At 55.0% G+C, this 25,793-nt stretch overlaps 1 protein-coding gene across 1 annotated transcript; it reads right to left on the minus strand.

Annotated features, from left to right (window-relative positions):
- Positions 1-5,278: 5,278 nt before the first annotated feature.
- On the minus strand, positions 5,279-13,970 carry LOC139680886 (TBC1 domain family member 24-like). Its single transcript, XM_071573878.1, has 7 exons — positions 13,849-13,970; positions 11,185-12,217; positions 10,738-10,896; positions 9,419-9,482; positions 8,368-8,463; positions 7,380-7,638; positions 5,279-6,765 (listed from the first exon to the last, which is right to left on the minus strand). Exons 1-7 carry the CDS (start codon positions 13,949-13,951, stop codon positions 6,620-6,622), a joined length of 1,860 nt encoding a protein of 619 aa, XP_071429979.1. The 5' UTR covers positions 13,952-13,970; the 3' UTR covers positions 5,279-6,619.
- Between the last annotated feature and the right edge of the window lie 11,823 nt (positions 13,971-25,793).

Here is a 25,793-nt window from a genome sequence, read left to right on the forward strand (position 1 = left end):
TGATGATTTTTTCTGAAAGTTCTTGTTAGTCTTGTGTTTGTTCTCAAACAAGTTCAGCTGCTTTGGAGAAGAGCTTCTTCGTGGCATCTCTAACAGAATATTTGGGATTTCCACCTGTATTAGTTCCCCTGCTGCTCACTGATTTTCATGGTTGCTGAGAGAATAATAGAATTACAGGGTTCACAGATTCATAGGGTTGAAGGGACCTTTAAAGGCCATCTTGGATGGCCTCCAGGATGTCCCATGGGCAGAGAGACCTTCTACTATCCCAGGCTACCCCAAGCCCTGTCCAACCTGGCCTTGGACACCTCCAGGGATGGGGCAGCCACAGCTGCTCTGGGCAGAATCCTTGTCCAATGAAAGGCCAAAAGCTCCTTATTCCAGAGACACTCAGACCCCTGAGTGCCAATCACAGACAAAACCCACTAAATTAAGAGAACTTTGGGGTTATGAAGCCAAGCACTGAGAAGTCAAAGAGCCATAGAGTCAATGTAACCTGTGCAACCTTGTTTTGCCCCAGTTGCACAGGTGTGTTATAATTAATTATAGTTTCTATGCTACCCTTTTCAGTAAAACCTCTCTCTCGTCAGTGGTAGAATGAGGATTTCAAGAAAATATCTTCCTGAAGGGAAGGAGGAGGAATAATATGTGGAATGAACACTGAAATCTAGGCACTGGAGCCATAGTAGTGTTCTTTCCAAAATTCTCTACCTGTGGCAAATGGTGATCTTGGAAACTTTCAGCCCAGTTGATTTAATAAATCTGTTAGATCTGAAAATAGACCTTATATAGCACTTGGTGTGGGAAAGACTCTCAAATAAGCCCTTCTACCACTCCTAGGGATGTTTTCTGTCTCAGTCCAGCAAATATCTCCCTAAAAAAAAAAACAAAAAAAAAAAAAAAACAAAAAACCACCAAACCCCAAAACCAAACAAACAACAAACAAACAAACAAAACCCCAATCAACTCAGGAACTGGTCCATTTTTATGCTCATTTTAACTTTTTATGACTTTTACCAGAATTAATATAAGAGAAAACCTGTGGGTTGATACATGAGATTCAGGTAAAACTCAAACTCTGAGTGAAATGAAGCAGAGCAAAGCCAAGTCAATGGTCTCAGACTTTGGGATGGAGATGGAGACACTCACAGAGAACTAACAGCACAGGAAAAGGGCTCATCTGTGAAGCAATTTCGTGATGGCTCTCCTGGAGGTTGCCCTACTTTCTGCTACCAACAAAGAGGAGGATAAGGAAAAAATTCACATTGCAGAGCTACTACTCACCAAGATAATCTTTTTCTGAGGCTCAATCCTCACCTTGTTTGTATTTGCTTTCAGAACATCCCCACTCCATGTGCCACCAGAAAAATAACTATCATCATCTACTATTGATAGGAAAGCATAGAAAAAAGGAGATTGTGGTCTGGATAGCAAGACACTTGTCCCAAGAATGGCTCTGGGCTGCATAAATAGCCCTATTTATTTCAGAGTGTTGCCAAGATCCAATGTCAGGGGATCCAGCCAATGTTTTCATCCCATCACACTCAAAGATCCACAACACTGTGTAACACATTTTCTAACCAAATCTAGGGAATATTTTGAAGCAAAAGTGGGATTCTCTGGATGCTGAAGCCTGTGACTAAAATATGTGCTGCTTCTCCTCATTTCCCTGAGATGAGCTCAGTTGGCTAAAACTTGGCTGTAACAATGCCAAGGTCATGGGTTCAATCCCCTGTGTGGGCCATTGACTTAAGAGTTGGACTCCATGATCCTTGTGGGTCCTTCCAGCTCAGAATAGTCTGTGATTCTGTGATTTCAGCCTTCAAAACTCTCTTTCCCAGGATAATGAAACCATGGGAGACCACCTGACATGAGCCAGCTCCCTGGGCATTGTGCAGCTGTGCTTGGCATATCCAGCACTGCCATGAGATTTTGTGGGTTTTCTCTTGTCTGAGGAGGATGTCTCAGATCACCCAAACCACTTCAGCTGAAACTTGCCTTAACATGAGGCCACTCTTCTCAGTTTCACTGGCTGGCATTTGGTTGGTTGGATTTTCCTACGTGAGATATCCAGCTCCCAGCTGGGAATGCCCCCAGTGTGTTAAGAGGCATTAGTTGTGGAGCATAAATAAGTTTTAAGTAGAAAGAGTTACACAGAGTTGTAATACTGTGTGATTTAATGTTTTTTGCTTGGCTTTATGAGCATGAGAGGCTGAATTTGCTGAAGCCTCAGAACACAAGACCTAAATTTACACCTAGAGGTGTTTTCTGCTGGAATAAATTAATTTTCTCAGCGATTTTCCAGGTAGGTGGTAGAGTGGTGAGTTCTGGCTTTAGTATGGGAAGAATATCGATACCAAACATATGTTTTGGTTGCTGCTAAGTGGTGTTTATCCTAAATGTAGGGCTTTTTCAGTTTCCCAAGCTCTGTCAGGTGCACCAACAATGCAAACCAGAAGATCAGGAGGCTGCAACCATCAGCAGAAGCATCTCAGTCCAACCTGCTGTCCATGAGCAGGGACACCTCCCACCAGCCCAGGTTGCTCCAAGCCCTGTCCAGCCTGACCTTGGACACTTCCAGGGATGGGGCAGCCACAGCTTCTCTGGGCACCTGTGCCAGGGTAGGCCCACCCTCCCAGGGAGGAATTTATTCCATACATCTAAAATAAATTTCCCATCTTTCAGTCTGAACCCATCCCTCTTGTCCTGTCACTCCAGCTCCTGATGAACAGCCCCTCTCCAGCTTCCCTGTAGCCCCTTCAGACACTGGAAGGTGCTCTGAGGTCTCCACACAACCTTCTCTTCTCCAGGCTGAGCAGCCCCAGCTCTCCCAGCCTGTCCATAGGGGAGGTGCTCCAGTCCCTTCATCAGCTCTGTGGCCTCCTCTGGACTCGCTCCAACAGCTCCACACCCTTCTCATGTTGGGGGCACCAGAACTGGACACAGTACTCAAGGTGGGGTCTCACCTAAGCAGAGCAGAGGAGCAGAATCACCTCCTCCAACCTGCTGCTCACAATCCTCTTGATGCAGCCCAGGACAGAGTTGGCTTTCTGGGCTGCAAGTCAAATATAGTGGGATTAAATCCATACATGCAGAAACATCCAGGTTTTTCCCCACTAGAAGAATTAAAAAGCCTTGGCAAGTCTTCTTTGTTCTAAAATTTTATTAAGGGGTAAAAGAGTGATACCAGAGAGACCAGCAGGAAGTCTCTGTCTTTTCCACTCTCTCTTATGGTAAATTTTTCCATGTAAATCAAAGGTCTTAAAGGTTCAGCAAAAGCCCATACAAGGATTATGGAGGAGCATGTAACAACCTGGACACTTCATTTCCCAGACACACTCCCTGTGGAAATCTTAGTTCCTAGAATGAGCAATGAATGGTATGGGACACTCTCAACTGTTTTTAACACAGTTTCTTGACAACATTGAAGCCAATTCAGAACCTTTACACAGAGCCACCCTTACCTTTAACAAAGTGTTAAAATTGCAAAGGCCAGCACTTGTAAGGGCAATTCCAGCCAAGGAAATCCACAGCCTTTCCAGATCTCTAGGGAAGTGCAGATCCTTGACATATCTGAATGTCAGCCTGTCCCCAAACCACACAAAATGTGACGTTTTGTACCAACATTTGTTACAAGCCAGTAACCAATTGTACCTCACATGTGGTGGGGACAGGAGATGATCCAGCAACCTGCAAGATATCATTGTTTCTACATTAATTAACCATTGTTCAGAGCCACTCATTAATTGCTCTTCTTGTGCAAACACTGGCAACTCAAGGTTTTAAATACTGCTCGGGGAGTGCTGAGCACAAAATCCTGCTCTTGGGAACGGGAGTGACGCAGGAGGGTCCCTTCATGCTGCTCTGAAAACATTGTACTGAGAAGGAACAGAAATGCCTTAAAGGGATGAGCTGACGGATATTCTGGTCCATTTAGAGCAAAAATAAAAGCCACAAGCACACAGGGGTTCCCTTGCATTTAAGTGAAGACTCTTTGTGAAGGGAAATAGGTCAAGGGGTGGCAGGGCTGGGGTGCTGTGGGGACAGGAGGTGAGGGGCAGGGCTGCTGTGGAGCTGTGGGGTGAGAGGTTGGAGTTCTGTGGGGCCAGGGGATGAGGGACTGGGGTACCATGGGGCAATGGGGCTGAGGGATGAGGGGCTGGGGTGCCACGGGACTGCAGGGTGAGAGGCTGGGGTGCCATGGGGCAATAGGGTGAGGGATGAGGGGCTGGGGTGCCATGGGGCAATGGGGCTGTGGGATGAGGGGCTGGGGTGCCATGGGGCAATGGAGCTGAGGGATGAGGGGCTGAGTGCCACAGGACTGCAGGGTGAGAGGCTGGGGTGGCATGGGGCAATGGGGCTGAGGGATGAGGGGCTGGGGTGCCACAGGACTGCAGGGTGAGAGACTGGGGTGCCATGGGGCAATGGGGCTGAGGGATGAGGGGCTGGGGTGCCACGGGACTGCAGGGTGAGAGGCTGGGGTGCCATGGGGCAATGGGGCTGAGGGATGAGGGGCTGGGGTGCCACAGGACTGCAGGGTGAGAGGCTGGGGTGGCATGGGGCAATGGGGCTGAGGGATGAGGGGCTGAGTGCCATGGGACTGCAGGGTGAGGAGTTGGGCTGCCACAGGGCAATAGGGTGAGGGACTGGGGTGCCATGGGGCAATAGGGTGAGAGGCTGGGGTGCCATGGGGCAATGGGGCTGTGGGATGAGGGGCTGAGTGCCACAGGACTGCAGGGTGAGGGGCTGGGGTGCCATGGGGCAATAGGGTGAGGGGCTGGAGTGCCATGGGACAATGGGACTGAGGGGCTGAGTGCCATGGGACTGGAGGGTGAGGGGCTGGGGTGCCACAGGACTGCAGGTTAAGGGCCTGGGGTGCTGTGGGAACATGAGGGGATGAGTTGGAGTGCCATGGGGCAATAGGGAGAGGGATTGGTGTGCAATGGGGCTATGGGATGAGGGGCTGGGGTGCTGTGGGAACCTGAGGTGAGGGGCTGGGGTGCTGTAGGGACACAGGGTGAGGGGCTTGGGTGCCATGGGGATGAGGGCTGAGGGGTTGTGAGGGGTTGTGAGGCTGTGGGGCTGCAGGATGAGGAGTTGGGACCATTTGGCTTCCATGGGGCTGCAGAGTGAGGGGCTGCAGTGCTGTAGGGCTGAAGATTGAGGGGCTGGGGTGCCATAGGAATGTGGTGTGTGGGGTTGGGCTGCTGACCCACTGCAGGAAAGTCACAGCACGACACAGGCAAAGATCTCTCTGGACCCCATCACACATCTCAGCTCCACTGCGGTTTTGTGTGGGTTTCTTTTAATTCTCCAAGAGTTTTGAACTTTATTTAGTAATGGAATAAGGTACAAGGAGAAAGGACTGCAGAGGCTCTTTCAGGCACAACAAAGGCTGAGCAGAGCACAGGCAGGGAATGCTGTGAGCACTGACACCCACTGTGGCAGATGGCTCTGGCCGGTGGCACTGTGGGCACGTGGCACGTGCAGCCTCAAAGGGACTGACAGGCTCTGCCACTTCACTGGAGACTCCACAGCCTGCACAACACAACCCCAGCCTCTGGTCTTGGAATGCTTGAGATGTGCCTGCTAGACCTTTACAAGGACATCACAGAATCCCAGAATGGTTTGGCTTGGAAAGAACCTTAAGGCTCATTTCATTCCACCCCCTGCCATGGGCAGGGACATCTCCCACCAGCCCAGGTTGCTCCAAGCCCCATCTAACCTGGCCTTGGACACTTCCAGGGATGGGGTAGCCACAGCTTCTCTGGGCAACCTGTGCCAGGGCCTGCCCACCCTCCCAGGGAAGAATCTCTTTCTAATATCCCATCTAGCCCTGCATCGAACTCTGTCAGTTTGAAGCCCTTACTCTCTCACTCCAGATCCCTGTCCAAAGTCTTCCTCCAGCTCTCTTGGAGGCCCTTTAGGGACTGGAAGGGGCTCTAAGATCTCTCATCTCTGGGGGAAGAGATGAAACAGCCTTCTGGGAAGGGAGAGGGACTTCCTTGGGAAACTTTCATCCAGAAAAAGTCCAGTACATGATCATAGAAAGGAAAAAGTACTGAGGACACCCTGGCAGAGCTTTTGACATGAAGGAAAAGAGTAATTCTGCAGTTCTTTCATTTGGGCTCTGTGGGGTGAAGGTCAGACATGGGAGGGCTGTGTCTAACATCCTCCTCTTCCCTGGATATCTCTGAAGTCTAAAGCTTTGGACCTCAGTGCTGGTGTTTGTCTGGGCTCAATTCCTACAAAGCCTGCCCATGCTGTGGTGCCACTGGTTTGCTGTTGAGCCCCAAGCTGAAACAGGCCAGGGAGGTGTGAGGAACACCAGACTGGCTGCCCTCCCCTTCAGCATCCTAAACTGGGCCAGACTGGGTGGAGCAGGCTGGGTCTGAACTGCAGGAGGGGACCTTGAATGTCCCCAAAGGCAGTGCCCGTGGTCCCGTTCCTGGCACTGCTTTGCCCTCTCCCCACAGCACCGGGAGGGCTGATGGTGGAGGGGAGGATGGAGAGCAGAGCTGCCAGCAGAGACGGCCCCAGGCTGGCTGGGGGTGCCCAGCACGGGGAGGGGTCCCTGTCTCCGTGGGTGGCACACAGGGGGCTCTGTCCCCCACGGGACCTACGTGTTCTGAAAGCCCCACACTTCCAAGAGCTGCACCTTGAAGTCCTCCTGGCAGAGCGGGGGGTTGTCGAAGGTCTCGCAGTGCTCCGTGTGCCCCCAGAGCAGGTTGGCATCGAGGGACAGGGCTTGGCCTCCCCCTCCACCTGCAAGAGCGAGCGCCGGGTCAGGACTGCGCTCCCACCTCGCGCCCGGGCGGCACCAGCCCGGCCCGGGAGGTCTGGGGATGGCTCCCACCTCTCGGCTCTCTGTGCCTTGGCTTGCCCTGCCCCTGCCCCCAGCGCTGGGAGGGAGGCACAGGCTGGCAGTGCCGCAGGGATTTCTGACTCACAGCGGGTCCTCTGCCGGACCCTGCCCAGCAGTGCTGGGGCACAAAGATCCCACCCCCAGCCCAAGCCTGACCCTCGTGTCTGCTCCGGTCACCGTGCCCAGCCCTTCCTCGGGCTGATTCCCACCCATGTGACCTCCATCCCACCCAGAAGGAAGGGCTGGGACAGGACACACCAGCCCCAGGGGTACAAACCTCGCCGGGAGCTTTGGGCACCCTCGGGGGCTCTGGGAAGGAGCACCCGACCCTCGTGTGGCTTGGCACTGTCCTGCCAATGTGAGGAAGAGGGCGCTGCCTTCATCTGCCCTGCCTCTAAACTGCCATCCTACACCAGGAGGTCTTTGCCCTCTGGAAGCAGCTCAGGTCTAACCTGGAGCAGGGCCCTTTCCAGCCAAAGGGTGCCCACCCTCGGGTGCCCCGATGGGTAATTACCGATAACGATCCCGTCCCGCGAGCCGGACATGAACATGGAGGCTGTTTTGGAAGGCAGAAGGAAGTGCCTGATGGCCAGGAATGGGGACAGACGGCCCTTCCTGTGCGGCGTGGGCACCGTGAGGCGGCTGGAGCCGGAGGAGCCGGGCAGGGATTCGGGACACGGGGACGGCGAGCGCTGCCGGGAGCGCGGCACAGCCTTGGCCAGCTCGGGCTGCTTGATGAGCACCCACTCGAACCGCTCGGGCTCGGGGCGCACCTGCGAACGGGACACACGTGGGGAGAGAGCCCTGTCCCCCGGGTCACCTGGCACTGCGGGGAGAGAGGGTGGTGCTGCCTGGCCGGGGGGGCAGGGGACAAACCACACAATCATGGAATAGCTCAGGCTGGAGGGACCTCTAAGGACCAGCTGGTCCCCCTGCAATGAGCAGGGACATCTCCAGCCAGATCAGGTTGCTCAGATTAAATGCTGTGTGCCAGCTCTGGGCCTGGGGCAGGGAAGGGACAGGGCATCCTGGTAGTGCCAGGGCTGCCCTGGAGGTGGCTGTGGCTGAGGAACTGGTTCTGTCTTTGCCAGATGCTGCCAGAGATGGGCAAACCTGCACTGCCTGCACGGACAGGTGGATGCTGGATGGATGCCAGTGGGATATCAGATGGATGCTGGACTTTGCCCCTGGGATCTCTTGGTCCAACTGAGCCTGTTCCTTCTTCAGGGATGCTGGGGCTGATTTGGGAATGCCCCATCCAGTTGCTTCCCCAAGCAAACTGGGCAGAAACCTGCCCTGCTCCATCCCAGGAGGGCCTCTGAGAGCCCCCAGGGCAGGAGTTGGTTCTCCCTTTGCTCTGATCCAGCACAGCAATTCCTGCCGGAGCTCAGGGCAGTGCTGGGGACGGGAGGAAGCAGCTCAGGGGCAAAGTGACCTGACCTGTCAGAGGGGTCAAGGAAACAGTAATTAAGGGACAAACCCAGAAACAAACCATGACTTACAGTGAACACAAAGCACTCTCCTGTCCCAAAAAAAGCTGATGTTGCCCCACTCTTTTTCCTTTCACTCCAGTCAGAGGAGAGAAACGCCCCACACACCTTTGGAGAGAGCACAGAGATGAGCAGGGGATGGGCCAGGACTGGAGCCAGCCCAGGAGCACCAGCCATGGCCCGTAGGCTCAGCAGGGCAGGGGCTCTGCCCAGCCCCCAGGGCAATTGGAGAGCCAAATTCTGCAGTGCCAGCTGAGTCCTGCAGACAGTCACTGGTGCTCTGGACATGAGTCCACTTGGCTTCTGTGCCTCAGGCTGACCCTGGTGTGGATGTCCTTGACCTGACCATGACTGGAGGGGACCTACCAAGGGCTGGGAACTCAAGCCTATCCTTGGCACAGCCAAGGAATAAAATGAGCTCAAATATGTAGGAAACCAAGTTTTACAGGTCCCTGCACAGGGCCCTGGGGTGGCAGGTGTTTGTCTCCACACCATGCTGAGGTGTCAGGCTTGAGACATCAGCACTGGTAGGTCAGTAAATCTTTGGGAGGCCTGAACAATTCACAGAACTTGCCCCTACTGTTGGATGAGAGTGGAGAGAGAAAATATGGATTTATGAGCCCTGGCTCACGAGTTTTACAGTTATTTCATGACTTTCAGTAGAAACTCTCCTTGTTTCTCCCCCATTTCCCTTGTGTAGCTGCTCGTGCAATCAGTGAGAGAACCTTGCATTTAGTGCTTGGAAAGCAAGTCCTGGCTCAGACAAAGCATCTGCTGACTTCAGGAAAGGCTGCTCAGCAAGGATTCATGACTTGGTATTTGCAGTGAAAGGGTATCACTCGTGGCCCCCCTTCCTCTCACCAACTGCTCCTGTTTCCCCACAGCATCCCCCAGCTGAGGTGTGTCTTGGTGGCTGGAGGTGCAGTTTGCTCTCTCCTGGGAGCTGGGACAGACCCTGGGGCAGGGCAGGAGAGGGACCACACAGACCTGTGGCTGCTCCAAGAATTGCCAGTGGGGTCAACATCCCTGTCCCCTTCCCCAGCTCTGCCTGGGAAACACTGACCTCCCCCTCGGTGGTTTTGATGAGCAGCACGGTCGGTTCGGAGCCTTCACAGCACGTGTAGAACCTGCAGAGAAGGACAAGGGTCAGGGGCTCTCAGGCCCAGGAGCAGAGCCCAGCATGCAGCCAGCACGGGGCTGGGAAGGAGAGAGGAGGGTGGTGGTGGCTCTTCTGTGCTGGCTCCAGGGAGCTCATGGAAGGACATGGCAGAAACTCAGTCACGAAGCTTGATCAGCTCCAGTGTTTGTGCAGAGCAGAGGGAGTTGGTTTATGGGACTTCCCAACTCAGCATCTTTGCTTGATGAAGTTAAGACAAATCCAAACTACCTCCACCCTCCCTCAGACACCAGGCTGGGGCAGTTATTTAGGGAGGGAGTTTACACAACAAGTTCATGTTTAATCTAGATGTGTTTCAGAATCCAGGCTCTGCACCCTGTGCTGCCTTGGAAAGGTGCAGGCTGTGCTTCCCAGGGGCCTGCACCACTGCCCTGGGACATCCACTCACCTCTCAGGGGCTGGGGGAGCTCGAGGTGCTGACTGAGGTGCCCTTCACACCCACCTTTAAACACTGCCCTGAGAGCGGGGGAGGTGTGGGTGGGACCCAGTCCTGAACATCCCGGTGCCCCTCCCGTTCAATCCTGAGCTGCATCCCGGGACAGAAATGCCCCAGCATGGAATGATGTGGGGATGTCCCAGCTTCCCACGCACCCTGTGCTCCACAGCCAGGTGTCACTGGGCACTGGGCTCTCTCCAGCACTCACACCATCTTGCCATTGCAATTCTGGGCTTGGGCCTTGACACCTGGGCTCTTTTAACTTGTATTTGGTGTCTTTCTCCTCTCAGGATGTTCCCACATCCTGCCCTGAGCTCGGCACCTCTCAGTGTCAGGTGCTCCTGCAGAGAACAGGTTTGGGTTTCCTGCCTGTTTTGAGCCCCAACACTGACTGCAGTGCCCAGCAGCCCCTGGTTCCATCCCTGGAGGGAGCTGCAGCCCTGGGGATGGTGTGCTGGCTGGACCTGGCTGCTCACAGCATGCCCAGCATGGTGTGGCACACGGGCTGTGCCCTGCACTGCAGGGCTCTGTGCTCCCCGTGGGGTGCCAGGTTGCTGCTCACCATCTGACCAAGCCTCAGCTCTCTCCCCTAAGTCAGCACTGGCCCAGATCACACTCAGGGTCTTGAACTGAGCCCAGGACCATCCCCAGCAGGCCTGAGATGTGCCCTGGGGACACTCTGTGGTGCTCTTTCTACACCACCAACCCCTGCCCAGTTTTCAGCCCACGTGCCCGACCTGCAGGACCCGACGGGCAGGGGCTGCTTTACCTCTGCAGGCTGCAGCCGTCCTGGGAGGTGGAGAAGAGCAGCAGTGGGGGGAAGAGGGAGAAGCGCTCGGGGATCCAGGACCAGACGATGCGCATCTCCTGGGCCGTGACGATGCTGGAGCTGAAGTTCTGCATGTCCATGGCCAGGTGGAAGGAATGCCTGCACAAGGGGGATGGACATCATGCCAAGCTGTGGGGCCTGTCTGCTTTTTGGGGCGCAGCCCCCCTGCACCAGGTTTGGCCATGCTGTTTGCACCATGAGCTTTCTGCCAACAGCACCAGCTCTGGCTGTGCTGTGTCTCCCACCAGGGTCCCCCGAGGGGCTGGGAGGCCCCAGCACAGCCAGAGCTGTGGGGGGTACCTGAAGCTGCCCCCGTGTGTGTCTCCACAGTGACTCACATTTTGTCTGCTCAGCCCCACGAGCTGGCAGACAGAGAGCTCCCCTTACCTGCTCTGCACCATGGTTATGCCCCTCTCCATTAACGCCTTCCTGTTGGCCATCTGGAGCAGCCAGATTTCCTTGCGGGAGAACAGCCGGATGCCAAAGGCTCTCTCCAGGAGTTTGTTGACAGTCACGTGCTCGCCAATGTTCTGCATGAAAGCCTGCAGGTCTGCCTTGATGTCAGTCCCCTCCGGCTCGGGGGAGGTCACCGAGAGCCTGTACTGCTTGAGCAGGGCCAGGGCAATGCGGTACAGAACCTTCTGCCCCTCCAGCAGGAAGACGTCCAAGACACGGACGGCGTAATCGAAGGGCAGGTCGTGGAAGAGCCACGATAACCATTCTGAGTAGACCTCAAAGACGTTCTCAGAGGCATTGGCTATGAGTTTGTGAGCTGCTGGGCAGTGCTTGTTGGCCAGGTCCCCAAAAGTCATGCAGGAGGCCTGGTGGGCCAGGAAGGACTGGTCAATGTAGCTGGTGTGGGGAGCGTTGCTGGCGATGAGGCGAGAGATGCTCTCGAAGCACTGAGCTTCGTCCTCGCTGTAGTGCAGCAGCAGAGCCACCAGGGAGGGGAGGATTGGGCTGTAGGTTATGTCTGGGAAGAGGTTGCCGACACAGATGAGGATCTTCTTCAAGGCAGCGACCCCTTCCAGGTTGAGGCAGTACGTGGGCATGGGGCATCCTTCCAGGAACTCTGGCAAAGGGTGGCAGCTCCCACTGGGCTTCCCGAAGAGCCGGCTCGCCACGTCCCTGTAGACGAGAGCGTCGGGGGTGACGAGCCGGCAGGACACCTGCTGGATGAGCTGGTGGTAGAGCCGAGCCCTGAGGGCGTGGCTCGTGGCCCAGCAGCCTTCCCTCGCCAGCTTCTTCAGCTCCTTCGGGGGCTTGCTCAGGATGTCCGGGGGGATCTGTGCCGGCTGCTGCTCCGGCATCCTGTCCCAGTCCACGAACTGGCCACAGCCCGGACAGGAGGAGGCGTCGCTGTCCCAGGTGTCAGCCTCGGGTGTGATCACGATGGTGACTGGAGATGAGCCAAACGCCTCTGCAGGACAAACACCTTTTATTCAACACTCTCCACCACCCCAGCATTTCACCCTGGCTGAGGGCGCTTTGATGTGCGACAGCCACGTCCTGTGTTTCTTTATTCTCTCCTGCAAAGGGGAGGTTTCCAGGCTTTGCCTGGCTGGAACTCCTTGCTGTGCCCTCTCCTGCTCCCATCGGCTCAGGACCCTGGTGAGGAGCAGGGCCAGGTCCCAGCTGGGTGTCAGGGATGCTTCTCCCACCATGAGGGGCTTTGTACCCCTCAAAAGTCTCCCGACTTCCCATCCTATGACCTGCCATGAGGGAGGTGCAGAGAGGAGGGACACAGTTCCTGTCCCACAGGGATGATCATGGGACATGTCACATCACCAAGGAGAAGAAGCAGCTCGGTCCCAGCCCAGCTCTGCAGGGGCAAGAAGGGACCTCAGGGGCAGCAGGGGCACAAGTGATGCTGAGGCTGAGAGGGACCATTGGCATCGTGTCCTCTTCCAAGGACAGCGCGGGGCAGGAAGGTCCAGTCTGGGTCTGGCAGCCCAGGGCGAGCCTGCTCCGAGCCCAGGCAGAGAGGGCAAAGCTGCCCTCGGGTGTTTGCTGCCTCCTGCCAAAGCCTCCCGACCCCTCCGGCCGCTCGGGTGCCACAGAGAAGGTGGTGGGAGGAGAAGGTGCCACAGCGCGAGGGGCTCGCCGGGGCCGCGGGGCTGCTCTGAGGGGTGCAGAGGGTCCCTCTTTCCCGTGTGCCACCACACACCTGGAGAGACCCCGCCTGGGGCCCGCACGCCGGGACTGGCGAGCGCCTGAGAAGAAGACAGAAGGTCCCCCGAGGACCCTCGGGGGAGGCTCCCGCACACAGCACCGTGACAGGGCTCGGGCACCGCCAGCCCTGCGCTGCGAGGAGCAGAGCCTGAGCTCCTCCTAGAGAGACGGGAGCGGCATTTCCCCGGGGCTGCAGGAGAGCTCGGCTCGGCTCCAAACCCTGCCCTGCGTGGGTGAGCTCTGCTGGGCAGTGATTAATTGGCAGGGATAAAGCCAATTAGCACACACATTAATTCTCGGGTGTATTTATCTCGGGTGTGCTCAGTTGCCTGGGAAGTCAAGGATGGATTCGCACCGAGCCAAACCTCTGCTTTGGCCCCAAAGGGACACGGGGGGACAGCACGTGGTGGCACATCGAGAGGGTCCTGCCGCCCGGGCTGGGTCGGGCTCTGGCTCGTTGTCTCCAGCTCAGTTCGGCCCCTGCTCGAGGTCAGGAGGACCAGCAGGTCGGGGTCGGTGCTGGTTCGGGGAACGAGCAGCAGTTTGCTCCGGTGGCTGCTCGTCCTGACTCGCTGCTCTGGGGACAGCCCCGACCCCGAACACAATCACGCTCTTGGCCATGGAGCCCAGGCTGAAACAACAGTGGGGCTGAAGCGGGAGCTGTTTGCACCCCGCGGTCCCCAAATTCACCTTGTCCTCTCGGCCGGCCGCATCCCGAGGATGCTGCCCTGCCCGGAGCACTGAGGAGCATCAACCCGAGCCCAGCCGGCCCCGGGGCTGGCCGGTGGCTCCGGCTCTGCCCACCCCGGGACAAGCCGGGGGGGCTGGGGCAGGAATTGTGGCTCTGCTCCAGCCCCTGTCCCTGCTCTGCGCACTCACCTCGCCCGGTGCCCGAGTCCTCGGCCCCGGCCGGCTCGGCCCTGGGGAAGCCGCCGGCCGCCCCCCCGGGGGAGCGGGGCAGGCTGAGCCCCACCTGCAGCATGTCCCCCGTCCGGTCCCCGCTGCCGGGTCCCCTTTTGTCCCCGTCCCCTGCCCTGACTTTTAAGGCAAGGGCCAGCCCGCGGCACGGGGGGTTTATTTGGTGTAAACACAGCGAGGGTGGAGCAGCTCCCGCATCGCTCCGTCCTGACCCAATTCTGCACCGAGGCCGGGCGGGGATGGAAACAGCCCGGGGAAGGAGATACCATCAAACAGCAGCACGGCCATTGATTGGGATCCTTTGTTTTTCCCAAGGATAACCTTGATTTTCCCGCTCTGCGCTTCACTCCCCTCGCCCCGCCGCGGGCAGGAGGTGCTGCGGGGCTGAGCGGGGTCGGGGCTGCGGCCGCGCCCGTCCTTGGGCGAGGGAAGCGCCAGCACAGCGCGTGGTTTGCAGCCGCTCCCCGCTGGATGAGTCGGGGGAGCCGGGAAGGGAAGCAGCGAGGGCCGGGAGAGGGTGACAAGGAGAGAGAGAGATCGGGACACGGCGAGTCGGTGCCGCCCCCGGGACGCTGCTCGGGGACGGGTGCGGGGCTGCGCCGGTCGTGTGTGCGGGGCTGCCTCAGCACCGGCCGGCAGGACCAGCGGGGCGATCTGGGGAGATGTGCCCGTGCCCCCCGCAGCCTCCCCGCGCCCCCCGCAGCCTCCCCGCGCCCCCCGCAGCCCCCCCGCAGCCTCACCGCGCCCTCCGCAGCCTCCCCGCGCCCTCCGCAGCCCCTCCGCGCCCCCCGCAGCCTCCCCGCGCCCCCCGCCTGCCCAGCGGGACACACACCGCGGCTGCTGCGGGCACAGCTGTGGTGCTGTAGCGTTTCCACTCTGCCGCCGGGGAAATGGTTGTTATCGATTGACTTTTCGCCTCAAAAGGCGTTGCAGAGCTACAAACCCCACGTTGTGTTCCCAGCTGAAGTACCTTCCAACAGCTGGGAGATGTTCCCAGCACGTCACTCCGATCCGACATTGCTGCCAGAGAACTCACAGTTCAGGCTGCACTTTATGTGCATTTTATAGGCAGCTGAACCTTTTTAAATGTTTTTATTTCCCTTGAAAAATCTGATTTTTTCTGTTACGGTAAGAGCAGCTGGAGGTTGTTCCTGCCCTGACTCCCTGCCTTCAGCTCCGTCTGCACTTGCAGCGCATCCCTGAGCATCCACCGGCACCGGTGGCCTCGGGGCACCTCCCGAGCAAGCGCAGCCCCTCTGCAGACTCTCCTTTTTGGAAGAAGCACCTTCTCCCTTGTGCGCCAAAATCTGTTGGGAACAGCACGGCTGTCCTGTCATCCCTCTCGTCCCTTTGCTCCTGATGAACCGGGGCAAGGAGGTCTCCCATTGGGAGGCTCCCAGTTTGCACCCGAAGCCTGTCTGGGCACCCATGGGCAGTTCTGCTCCACAGGCTGCACCCAAAGGGGCAGGTGATGGCCCCCAGCCCTGCTCCTGGGGGTCCTGGGGGTCCCCACATCACATCCCGCTCTGCTTCCCGGTGCCGAGGGATCGTTCACTCTCTCTCCAACTCAAACGCTTTTTATTTATTCTCTCTCCAAACTCAAACCCTTTTGCCCAGGCTCAGGGGTCCCGCTGCCTTTTCATGGACATTGGTGGCCACCTTCTCCTCATTTGCCTTTTCCAGGACAGTGGATGCCCCTCCCTGCCAGCCCAACACAGCTCTGAAACCCCCGGCAGTCCCCCCACCCGCCCGCTGCCAGCAGACGCTCCGGAGATGGGAGATGGAAATGAATTAGGGACAGGACGAAATGAAACATCGTTTCGTGCCTTTTTAATGGTGAAAAATATTAAATATGTAGAGGCCGTGTGGCTCCAGCAGAGCAGCGCAGCCGAAGGCCATGAATGTTTGATGCCCAGCGCTGCGGGAGCGGGCGGGTGTGGGAAGAGCTGCGACAGGGGAGATGGAGCTCACCCCGGGCGCTGCCCCGGCCAGCGGGGAGCTCAGAGCCCGGGGCTCTGCCGGGTGTGGATCCTCCCGAGCGCATCAGCCTCAGCCCCTCCGCGGCAGGAGCGGGACTGTCCCTGCTCCCCAGCCCAGCCTGTCCCCAGCCCTGCACAGGGAACCGAGGGGGTGCCTGGGGGTGCTCAGCATCCCCCAAACTCACCCTGGGGCAGCACTGCTCGGTGGGGCTGGTCCCCAGGGCACGAGCGGCTCCTCTGGCTCCGTGTTTGACGGAGCCCCGGAGGCTCCGTGGGGTCGGGCCCTGGGAGAACAGTGGGGTCACAGCCCCCAGGGAATGTGAGATCACAGCAGGGTCACAGCCCCCCAGGAATGTGGGAGCACAGTGAGGTTACAGCCCCCCAGAAACATCCGAGCACAGTGAGGTCACAGCCCCCCAGGAATGTGGGAGCACAGTGAGGTCACAGCCCCCCAGAAACATCCGAGCACAGTGAGGTCACAGCTCGCCAGGAATGTGGGAGGACAGTGGGGTCACAGCTCCCCAGGAATGTAGGAGCACAGTGGGGTCACAGCTCCCCGGAACGTGCTGATGAGGCTGCACTTGTTATCATTATCATTATCCATATCGTTATTACCATTATCACTATCATTATTGTTGCAGCAGCAGCCCCGTGCCATGAGGGCAATAAAGCCTCTCTGTCAGCATCTCGTGGCTGCTCCTTGGGCACCTGGACCCAGGTTTGTGCCTGCACTGATTTGCGTCACTGATCACACCCAAAACCAAAGAGGAGAGGCCAGATCCTGGTGGATCAGGTATGGGAAGGGCTCGTTGGGCTTGGACAGAGGCTGCGGTGGGAGTGATGGGCTGTGCCCACAAGCTGGTGACTGCAGGGCCCTTGTCAAGGACAGTGCCAACACCACCAGTGTCACCAAGGACCAGGGGATTGGAGGAGGGCAACAGAGACAAGTGGGACAGGAGCATCAGCGTGGGCAGAGGGGAGCAGTGACTGTCCTCTGGAGACGGGCAGAGACAGGGGATGGAGCTGAGGATTTGGAGAAGGGAAACAGCAGTGGCCTCAAGGAAGGGGAAGGCAGGAGCCAAGCAGAAAAGGCCTTGAGGACCCTGTGGGGCTGCTCTGCCTGAGGGGCAGCCCAGGAGTTGGGTGCTATAGAGGGTTAAAGTGACCCTGAAACATCAGGACCTGCCACCCAGAGTGGGAAAGGGACAGGGTGACCCCCTGCTTGGCACTGGGGGCATGTGATGGCAGGGAGGGAAGTGAGGGGGGTGGAGGAGGAGGAAAGGGAAAGAGAGGAAGGGAAGGTCTGGGACAGGAGGGAGAAAATACAATGGGCTTGGATGCAGTTTTGCTCCTGACCCTTCGTACAGCACAACCACTACCACTGCACCCACGGGCTCTTGGCACTGATGCACTGGGCATCAGACACTCAGGTCCCCTCACCCCGCTCCCCTCACCCAGCTGCCCACAACCCTGGATCAGGCCCCCCATCCCATTCCCTGCAGCCCTGCACTGGGCACGTCTCAGTCCTGTATCCCTGTATCTCTGCACTCCCATGCCCACATACCCCTGTACCCCTTTATGCCTGTACCCCCATATCCCTTTATCCCCACACCTCTGTACTGCATTATCCCTGTTCCCCATTATTCCTGTACTCCTGTATCCTTTTATCCCTGTTATCCTATACCCCAGTTCCCCTGTACCCCCATATCCTTTTATCCCCATACCTGTACCCCCTTATCCCTGTTCTCCATTATCCCTTTTTCCTGTACCCCTATAACCCCATATCCCTGTCCCCCTGTATCCCTATATCCCTGTATCCCTATATCTCCACATCCCTGTATCCCTACATCCCTACATCCCCATATCCCGGTTCCTTTCCTTCTTCCCTTCTGCGCCTGTCCCGGGCCGTGTGTGTGTGTTGGGGGGTCGGACCTTCCCCTCCCGGGCCCTTTTCCCAGTGCCGATCCCAGGCGGGTCCCGGGGCCCCCCGGCTCAGCCGCTCTCCCGCTCCCTCCAGGCTCTCCCTGCTCGATGCCACTCGCCAGCTCGCCCAGGACATCGCCGAGAAGATCCAGGAGCGGAACCGGAGCCAGCGGATCGGGGAGAGCTCGGCCAAGGTGCGCTGGGCACGGGCAGGGGGTGCAGCTGGATCGTGTTTGGGCTGTGCCCGATCCGGGGTCAGCTTTAACTCTGCGGGGCCGGAGGTGCCCGTGGAGCCCGGAATTCCCTGGGAGGGGATGCAGAGGGAAGGGGGGCGGCTGGAAGGGGCAGGGCCGGGCCGGGGGTGACGCTCCTGCCCCAGGTCCGACCGTGCCGGTGTCACCGCAGGGAAAGTTTTGTGTGTCACGGCAGGGACCGACGCCAAGGGGCTGTTCCTTAAGGTGTCCGTAAGGAAAACAAGAATGCACACTCTGGATTAGCAGCGACTTTTCGGTGTCAAAACATCCTTCTGGATCCAGCAGAGATGGATTTTCCCGTGTGGGACAATGCGGGCTTTAAAGGGGCACGGGAGGAGCCGGGCGGTGCTGGGCACACAGCGCTGCCTGCCCGGGGCTGGCATCGGAGCTGCTCCCGCACATCCCGAGGACAATGCTGGGTTTAAAGGGGCACGGGAGGAGCCGGGCGGTGCTGGGCACACAGCGCTGCCTGCCCGGGACTGGCATCGGAGCTGCTCCCGCACATCCCGAGGACAATGCTGGGTTTCAAGGGGCACGGGAGGAGCCGGGCGGTGCTGGGCACACAGCGCTGCCTGCCCGGGGCTGGCCCTGCCGGCATCGGAGCTGCTCCCGCACATCCCGGGGCTCAGGGATGCACATCCCCTGCTCTGTGCCCCTCGCTGTGAGTGGGAGCAGATGTTTCTCCCCACGAGGCTGGATCGCTGCCTCCTGCAGGGGCTCTGCATCAGAGGAAACTGGAATTCTGCAGCCTTGTTTTAGCTCCATTTTTGACAAAGTAAAAGACCAGAATTAAATATTAACGAGAGGCGGAAGTTCGAGCTTGCCCAGGAATTGAGTTCTCCACGTTTTCACACTTCCTGTTTAGAGACTAAAATAAAACAAGAAGAGTCTCAGGAAGCTGCTTTCTCTGGGACTAAAAGCCTCGTCCTTTCCTCCAGGCAGGGCAGGAGCAGGTTCGTGCCATCAGCAGCTCCCTTGGCTGTGTTAGGATAAAAAAAGGCTGCAAGTCCTCGAGTTGGTCTCTCATAATAATTGACATAATTAAAGCCCCACTGATTTATCATGTGGGCTCTGCCCCCCTTTATAGCAGGGGTTTAACATGATGCCCAATCACTGAATCTTCTCTGCCAGTGTAAAACCCATCAGCTTTTAAAATAAAATGTCATTTTTGAAATGTTTCCCATGGAGAAATGTTGGGGAAAACCGTGTGGGCTTTGTACAATAGTCAGTGCTGCTGAATGAGAGACTCAGATTCAGCATGAATAGAAAAGAGGTTTCAGAAGGCCCAAATAAGTGGGATTTCAGAGAATATTTTCTCTGGCTGTAGCATTGAGAGGAGTGTTTGGAGCTTGGCACTGTCCCTGCTTTCTCAGTGATGAATTACCACAAATTGTACAGATATACCCAAGCAATAGCAGAGTAATAAAAAGATTGCTGCTTAATTTGTCTGTATTTATAGAGGACAAAGTTCTCTATTTGCATCATTGCCATTGTGGCGTGTCCAAAACCCCCAACAAAACGTTGTGTTCGTGTTGTTTGAAGCCTTTCTGGGGCTGGAACTCTGAGCTTGTGTTGTATGGAAACATTACATGGGTGACTTATTTCTTCATAAAATCATTTGTTCCATGCCCTCTGTTTTCCAGTTTCCCTTTAATCCATTAACAGGTAGAGATGAATATTTGGCAGCGTTTGATTTTACTGTAAACAAGTTTCCAACAAGGAGAGAGTTGTTTCCATAACAGAAATGCTGTTGAGAAATCCACGGCTGAGCACTCATGTATTCTGTGCCTCCTGAGCACTTTAATGCAGGAAAATGTCTTTGTACAGTATTTGCCTGTTAGGGAGGATGTAAACAAGCTTTTATTTTTATAATGTTTTGCCATTAGCATGGCTGAAAACCCCATTGCTTGTTGTTGAGCCAAAACTAGAGCATAACATTTAAAATAGAAAAAAACAAACCTGTAGGGAAAGGTTTCAAGCCAGCACTTACCATCTGTGAGCTTTGCTCTATTGACCTGATCTTAAAACTTCCATTGGTTTCTTTTTTTTCTGTAATGGAAGAGAAATCTTGTGTTACCACACTGAGTTGTGGCCAGTGATGTCTGAGTTCAGTGACTTTCTTGGCCGTGTCACCTTTATGTTGCTCTGCTGTTCTGGGTCAGTTAAGTGCAGCATTTTCCTCCTGGATGGTTTTGGGTTTGTTGGGATCACACGGGTGCTGTGTCCATAACAAACAAACCACGTTAGGCACAGACTTGATAAAATGCTATAAAAAGACATTTTCCCTGCAGATGTGACACCCTGTGAGCTCCATGTGCAGTGGGCTGAGGAGGGGGGGTTGGTAGTGGCCTTTGGGGTGTCATTTCTTGCCTGTGGAATTCCACTCCCAGTGTTTGCCCCCATGGGCTGAACTGCAGACCTGTTGGTGGCCTCAGTTTGTGGTTGAGTTTGTCTTGCTGAGGAGCAGGAGTGTCCTGTCTGGAGTGTCCTGGGCTCAGCCTGGAGCTCTGCATGGGCTGGAGATGGGCCAGGGGTTCACGAAGCTCTTTCCCTTCTGCCTCTTCATTTGGGTTGTAAAAATTGATTTTTTTTTGCACTCCTTTTTCCTTCAATGTGCTCAAACTGCCCAATGAATTTATGCCTGGAGGAGAGAAGGGGTGACCACAAACCAGCCTTGCTCCTAAGCTGGTACCCAGGTGCAGACAGCAAAGTGAATCTGCCATTTCCCCCTAAGTGGTGAATTCACACCCCTTCCACAATTCTCCCGTGTGGGTCTTGTTCTCAGGGGTACAGGCAAAGGTGTAACCAGGGCCTGGATCTTGTGGCACTAAGTCCAACCTTTCTCTCTTGCCTGAGCCTCATCTGTGTGTGAGTTGGTAGGGAAGGAGCTTTGAAAGAGCGTGGAAGGAGCTTGGAAAGGGCTTGGAAGGGGTTTGGGAAGGGTTTGGAAGGGGCTTGGAAAGGGCTTGGAAGGAGCTTAGAAAGGACTTGGAAGGAGCTTGGAAAGGGCTTGGAAGGAGCTTGGAAAGGGCTTGGAAGGGGCTTGGGAAGGGCTCGAAAGGGGCTTGGAAGTTGCTGATCTCAGGCACAGATCCCACAGGTTCCACAGGGTTCAGTGCCATTGACAGCTCAGGGTTCCTTTAAAGTCCTTGCAGAGTTGTGGCCCTGTTTGGGTTTCCAGAGGAGGCAGAGCCCACTCTGGGTGTGTCTGAGGCTCAGCCTCAGCTTTCCCCCTGCATTAGAAAAATCAGCACCTGTTGTTTGATGAAGTTCTTGCAGTGACACTTCTGGGTTTGGTGCTGCTTTTCTGTATCTAATCCATCTCTGATGTGACAGCCCACACTTTTCCAGCAGCCCTTCCTTTCATTAACCTTCTTGTACCACTGATCACATATTTATTGTCCCCATGGCCTGGGGCTGGGAGGGTCTCACCAGAATTAATCTGCGTTGAGGTTTGGTCACCATTCAGTGAGTTTTACATCCTGTGAAGCTGTTTCTGGTTGTGCAGTACAGTTTGTTAATGCTCTCAGTGTTGATCCCAAGTGACAACTGGGGCCAGCACACGGGGCAGGACACTCCATTCCTTTGGGACAGCATTCCTTTACCTTCCGGGGTGTCGGCCTTAATTAAGATGCCACTGGAGTTTTCCAGGGAAAGGTTGTGCTGTTCACGTGACTCTGTATGAGGGTTGCTACAACTCTGCTTGAGCAGGTCAGTTCAATTTCCTTTAATTGGTTTTCAGTAGCAATTTCAGTATCCTCTCCCTTCCTTTCTCCTTGGAGAGGGATCTGTGCAGGTTGTTGTAACAGAGACTGGAACGGGGCAGAATTCCCAATGGATTCACACCCTTTGAAAGGCAGAAGAGGAAGAAGCATCCAGAAATGTTGGATTTCTGGGAATCACATGTCAAACTTCTCTGAGTCTTTGACATTTGTGGAAACAAAGGAATTGCAAAATTCCTCCTCCTGCCTGACCAGGTCATCAGGCTGTAGGAGTACATGTCAATCACCAGGGAATAAATAAACTATCCTGTCTTGATTTCTCTTGGAATTTCTCAAAATATGGGCAACTTCTGATAGCTGTGGGACACAAAGCACCTTCAGTAAGAGCTACCCCAGATACATTTTTAAAATAGCCCATATTCTTTATTTCTTTCATGTCAGTTCCCATTTTTCCTGTTTGAACCCTTTTCTGTCAGATGTGAGGTGATTCAGTCTTGATCCCAACAGGAATTTTGCCTTGCCTGGCCTCAGTCAATGAGCCCTCAGGTGTTCAGTGCTTTTGGAAATCTGACACTTGTTCATGAGGGGCAAATGCTCTGTAGGAAATCAGGTTAAAAATAGTTGTTTAGGTACCTTTAGAACTCCTTCCTGGTGTCCTTCCTCCCTCCCTCTCCTGGCTGGAAGCCCTGCCAGCTGCAGCTGTGGGTTCTGGCCTGGAATGGGATTGGCCTTTGGGGTCTGGGAGGTGGATGGAAGGGGTGGGAGAAGAGATGAATTGTCCCTCCTGGAGCCCATCCTTGAGAATGCCCAAGGCTTGAGTTGGGAGGCCACATCTGGGGGTGGGCAGGGTTTTTGCAGCATTAATGTGTCTTTGGCCACGTGGTCATGAGCCAACATTGTCCAACACCCTCCTCAGCCCCTTCCCAGTGTCTCTGTCCTTGGGATGTCTGTGTGTACCTGGGTTTGTGAGGAACAGCACAGAGGGATTCTCAAGCCCCTGATTCAGGCCCTGGGCTCCAGGCTGAGCCCCCAGGCTGCTCCTGAGGCTCAGGCTCAGCACCCTCAGCCAGGGCAGGGGCAGGGCTGAGCTCCTGGGTGGGTCTGACCACTGGAGTTTGGTCAGAGCTCCCTGAGCTTTCCTGCCCGAGTTGTTTGTGTCCCAGCCGTGTCCCCAGGTCCCTCTGGCCTGGCTGCAGTGGCACAGATGCCACGTGAGACCTGCCTGGAGCCTCTGGATGGGCCGGGAGGGCTCGTCCCTTTGGGCACAGGGTGTGAGGGGCAGGTGAGGGACTTGTTGGGCACTTTGTGTGACCAGGACTGGTCTCACAGGAGCAGGTTTGTCCCTCTGCCTTTTTTCTGGGTGTAGCAATACAAGATGCAGCTTCCTTAGAGAAGAATTATTCTTTCTTGCACCTCTCATTCCTGAGGGATGCAGGTGGGCTGTAGAGGTGAGGCTGTTTCACTGTGGGTTATAATATAATAGTGTGCTGTGTCCAACCTTGTGTAGAAAATAAGGGATGGTGCAGAAAGAACACAGTAATATTTGACAGCAACATTTATCTGAGATTACTGTTTATTGTGGAGTATATTTTGAGGAATTAAATAGGCAGGTCAAAGTGGTGTGAGATAAAATGTGGCTGGTGGCACAGCAGGGCAGGCTGGGTGTGCTCTGCTGTTCAGCATCACCAGGGTGGTTAAGGGAGATTGTGTGGTTTACAAGTGCTTTTTATTCACTTTCAGCAAAAAACTTATTTTTTTTGTTTTTAATTCTGACAGATCTGCTCTCTCAAGATGAAGTTACATGGCCACGTTCCAACGTTCAGTGAGAAGAGGTGCAGAGCTCTCACTGTGGCTGGGAACGTGGTGGGAAGTGTGGGCTGTGCTGCCCCAGCCCCCTGTGCCCGGAATTCACGGACTCCCTCAGTGCTGGCTGATTTTCCGGCACTGTTGATCCATCTCACGGCCAGGAGATGTCCCCAGTTCACCAGAATTCCTCCAGGAGCTCCGACAGAGTTCGGGGCTGTGCTTGGATTCCCTTCAGCCCGAGCCGTGTCAGCAGGTTCTGGAGCCCTCCTGCCCCACTGGTCCTTGTGCAGAGTGAGCTCCTGGCACGGGGCTTTGGCACAGAGAGCTGTGGGGCAGATGTGGGCACCGTGCAGCCTCTCAGAGCATCTCCTGGGGAAGGACCTGGTCTCAGTTAAACAAATGAAACTACTGTAAAATTTAAATTTAGGTCTTAGTGTAAATAAAAAACATGGAGAATTTGAGAGATCCTAAAAACCCTCTCAGTTCTTGTGTTGTTTGTGGAAGTTCTTTGGGAAAGAACAGGGCAAAGATAAAATGGGAATAAAATACAGAGTATAAAAAGCAAAGCAGAAGGCAAAATGTCCCACTTGTGAACTGCTGTGGAGGAACCAACCTTACCATGACTGTTCCCCCAACCTGAGCTGCAGTTCTGGGTTCAGGTTACTCTCAGTCTCTCATACAACCTTTTTCTTGCAGGAGAAACCAAGGAAGAGCTGAAAGGCAGAAACCAGAAATCTGCTATTGAGGAAAATATTTAATGTCATTTTACTGCTTGGATTTATGTGCCCTGGACATGAGACATTTGTTTTCCATTGTCACCAGGGAAGTGTCTGTAAGGCTGTCCTGCTTTAAGGCCAGGGGACAGTCAAGCACCACACAACCCCCACCCCCTGGCCTTGCTGGAACAGGGAGGAGAATCCAAAGTAAAACTTTGTCTCTCTATTTCCTTTTTCTTCCTTTTTTCCTCCAAGTTCAACCTCCCTTTTTACCTGTGCCCAGGGAAGAATAAAAGGTTTATAAATTCAGCAAATCTGCCTATTTAGATGTTTTTATATTATAGATTGTATTTTATATATTAGCTATAAACCTATATTATATATAATGTGTATTATTGTATATTCCAACAAATCTATATTTTTCATATTAGAATTTCTCAAGGAGGGGGAATATGGGAAATTCAGTTTGGGAGTTGTTTTATATTGTCACTATTTAAAGCCTTGTGTTCATTGTTGTGCAAACAGAGACCAGGCAAGGGAGGACTCCTGTAGCAAGAGGTGGTGTGGAGAATCCAGGGACTGTCCCTGACAGGGGAGGGAGCAGCAGGGAGCAAAGTGCTCCAAAAAATGGCAAACACCAGAGATGAAAGACAGGGAAAGCAGCAGGTTCCATGATCACCATCATCTGTAGCTTTCCCCTGCCTGGCCCAAGATCACCATCCCTTTATTTTGGGCAGTGGTTCTTGACATGCCTTCTTTTGTTGACATGCCTTCTTTTGTTGACATGCCTTCTTTTGAGGCAGAAACCAATTTAAAAACAATCAGTTAATTTTTAGTAAATGGTAGAGCTCAATCCAACACAAAGAGGGATCCATGGGCAGTACAGAGGTCAAGCATTCCCGAGGATGTACCTGTTTAACTGTGTTTCTATCTGAGGTTTGGGAGAGAAGGAGCAAGTCCTGAGCACTGGAACAGAGGGATGTGGCTGTCAGGGACTCTGAAATACCCACCCAAGGCAGCAGAGGGCACGAGGGCAAAACTTAGGAAGAAACAGAGAAACTGAGATGAAGAAATGAAGAAAATCCTGATACTGGACGCAGTGATTAGTCCCACTGAGGCCAAGTAAATATTCTTTTGCCAAATAAGCATTTACAGGAGTTGGAGTAGCCACAGGAGGTGTCACAGTGGCTGGAAAGCCACAGGAGGTGTCACAGCAGCTGGAAAGCCACAGGACGTGTCACAATGGTTGGAAAGCCACAGTAGTTGCCTCAGTGGCTGGACAGCCACAGTAGCTGTGACAGCAATTGGAGTAGCCACAGGAGCTGTCACAATGGATGGGGTAGCTTCAGGGTCTCTCTCCAGGATTAGAGTAGACACAGGGCTTTTCCTGGTGGGTTAGAGTAGCCACAGAACTTGTTACAGGTGTTGGAGTGGCAATAGGTCAAGGCAGGGAGAGGAGCAGCATCAGCAGGACCTGGGCTCTGGTTGCTGCTGGTGGCTGGAGCG

Source organism: Pithys albifrons, chromosome 19 (genome assembly GCF_047495875.1).
Source record: "Pithys albifrons albifrons isolate INPA30051 chromosome 19, PitAlb_v1, whole genome shotgun sequence".
NCBI classification, from domain to species: Eukaryota; Metazoa; Chordata; class Aves; order Passeriformes; family Thamnophilidae; genus Pithys; species Pithys albifrons.

Excerpts from the sequence above, each read along its gene's own strand:
- LOC139680886 (XM_071573878.1), bottom strand. The coding sequence starts at position 13,951 with ATGCTGCAGGTGGGGCTCAGCCTGCCCCGCTCCCCCGGGGGGGCGGCC. Across the intron at positions 12,218-13,848 it reads GGACTCGGGCACCGGGCGAG|AGGCGTTTGGCTCATCTCCA; the intron begins GTGAGTGCGCAG and ends TTTGTCCTGCAG. Across the intron at positions 9,483-10,737 it reads GACGGCTGCAGCCTGCAGAG|GTTCTACACGTGCTGTGAAG; the intron begins GTAAAGCAGCCC and ends CCTTCTCTGCAG.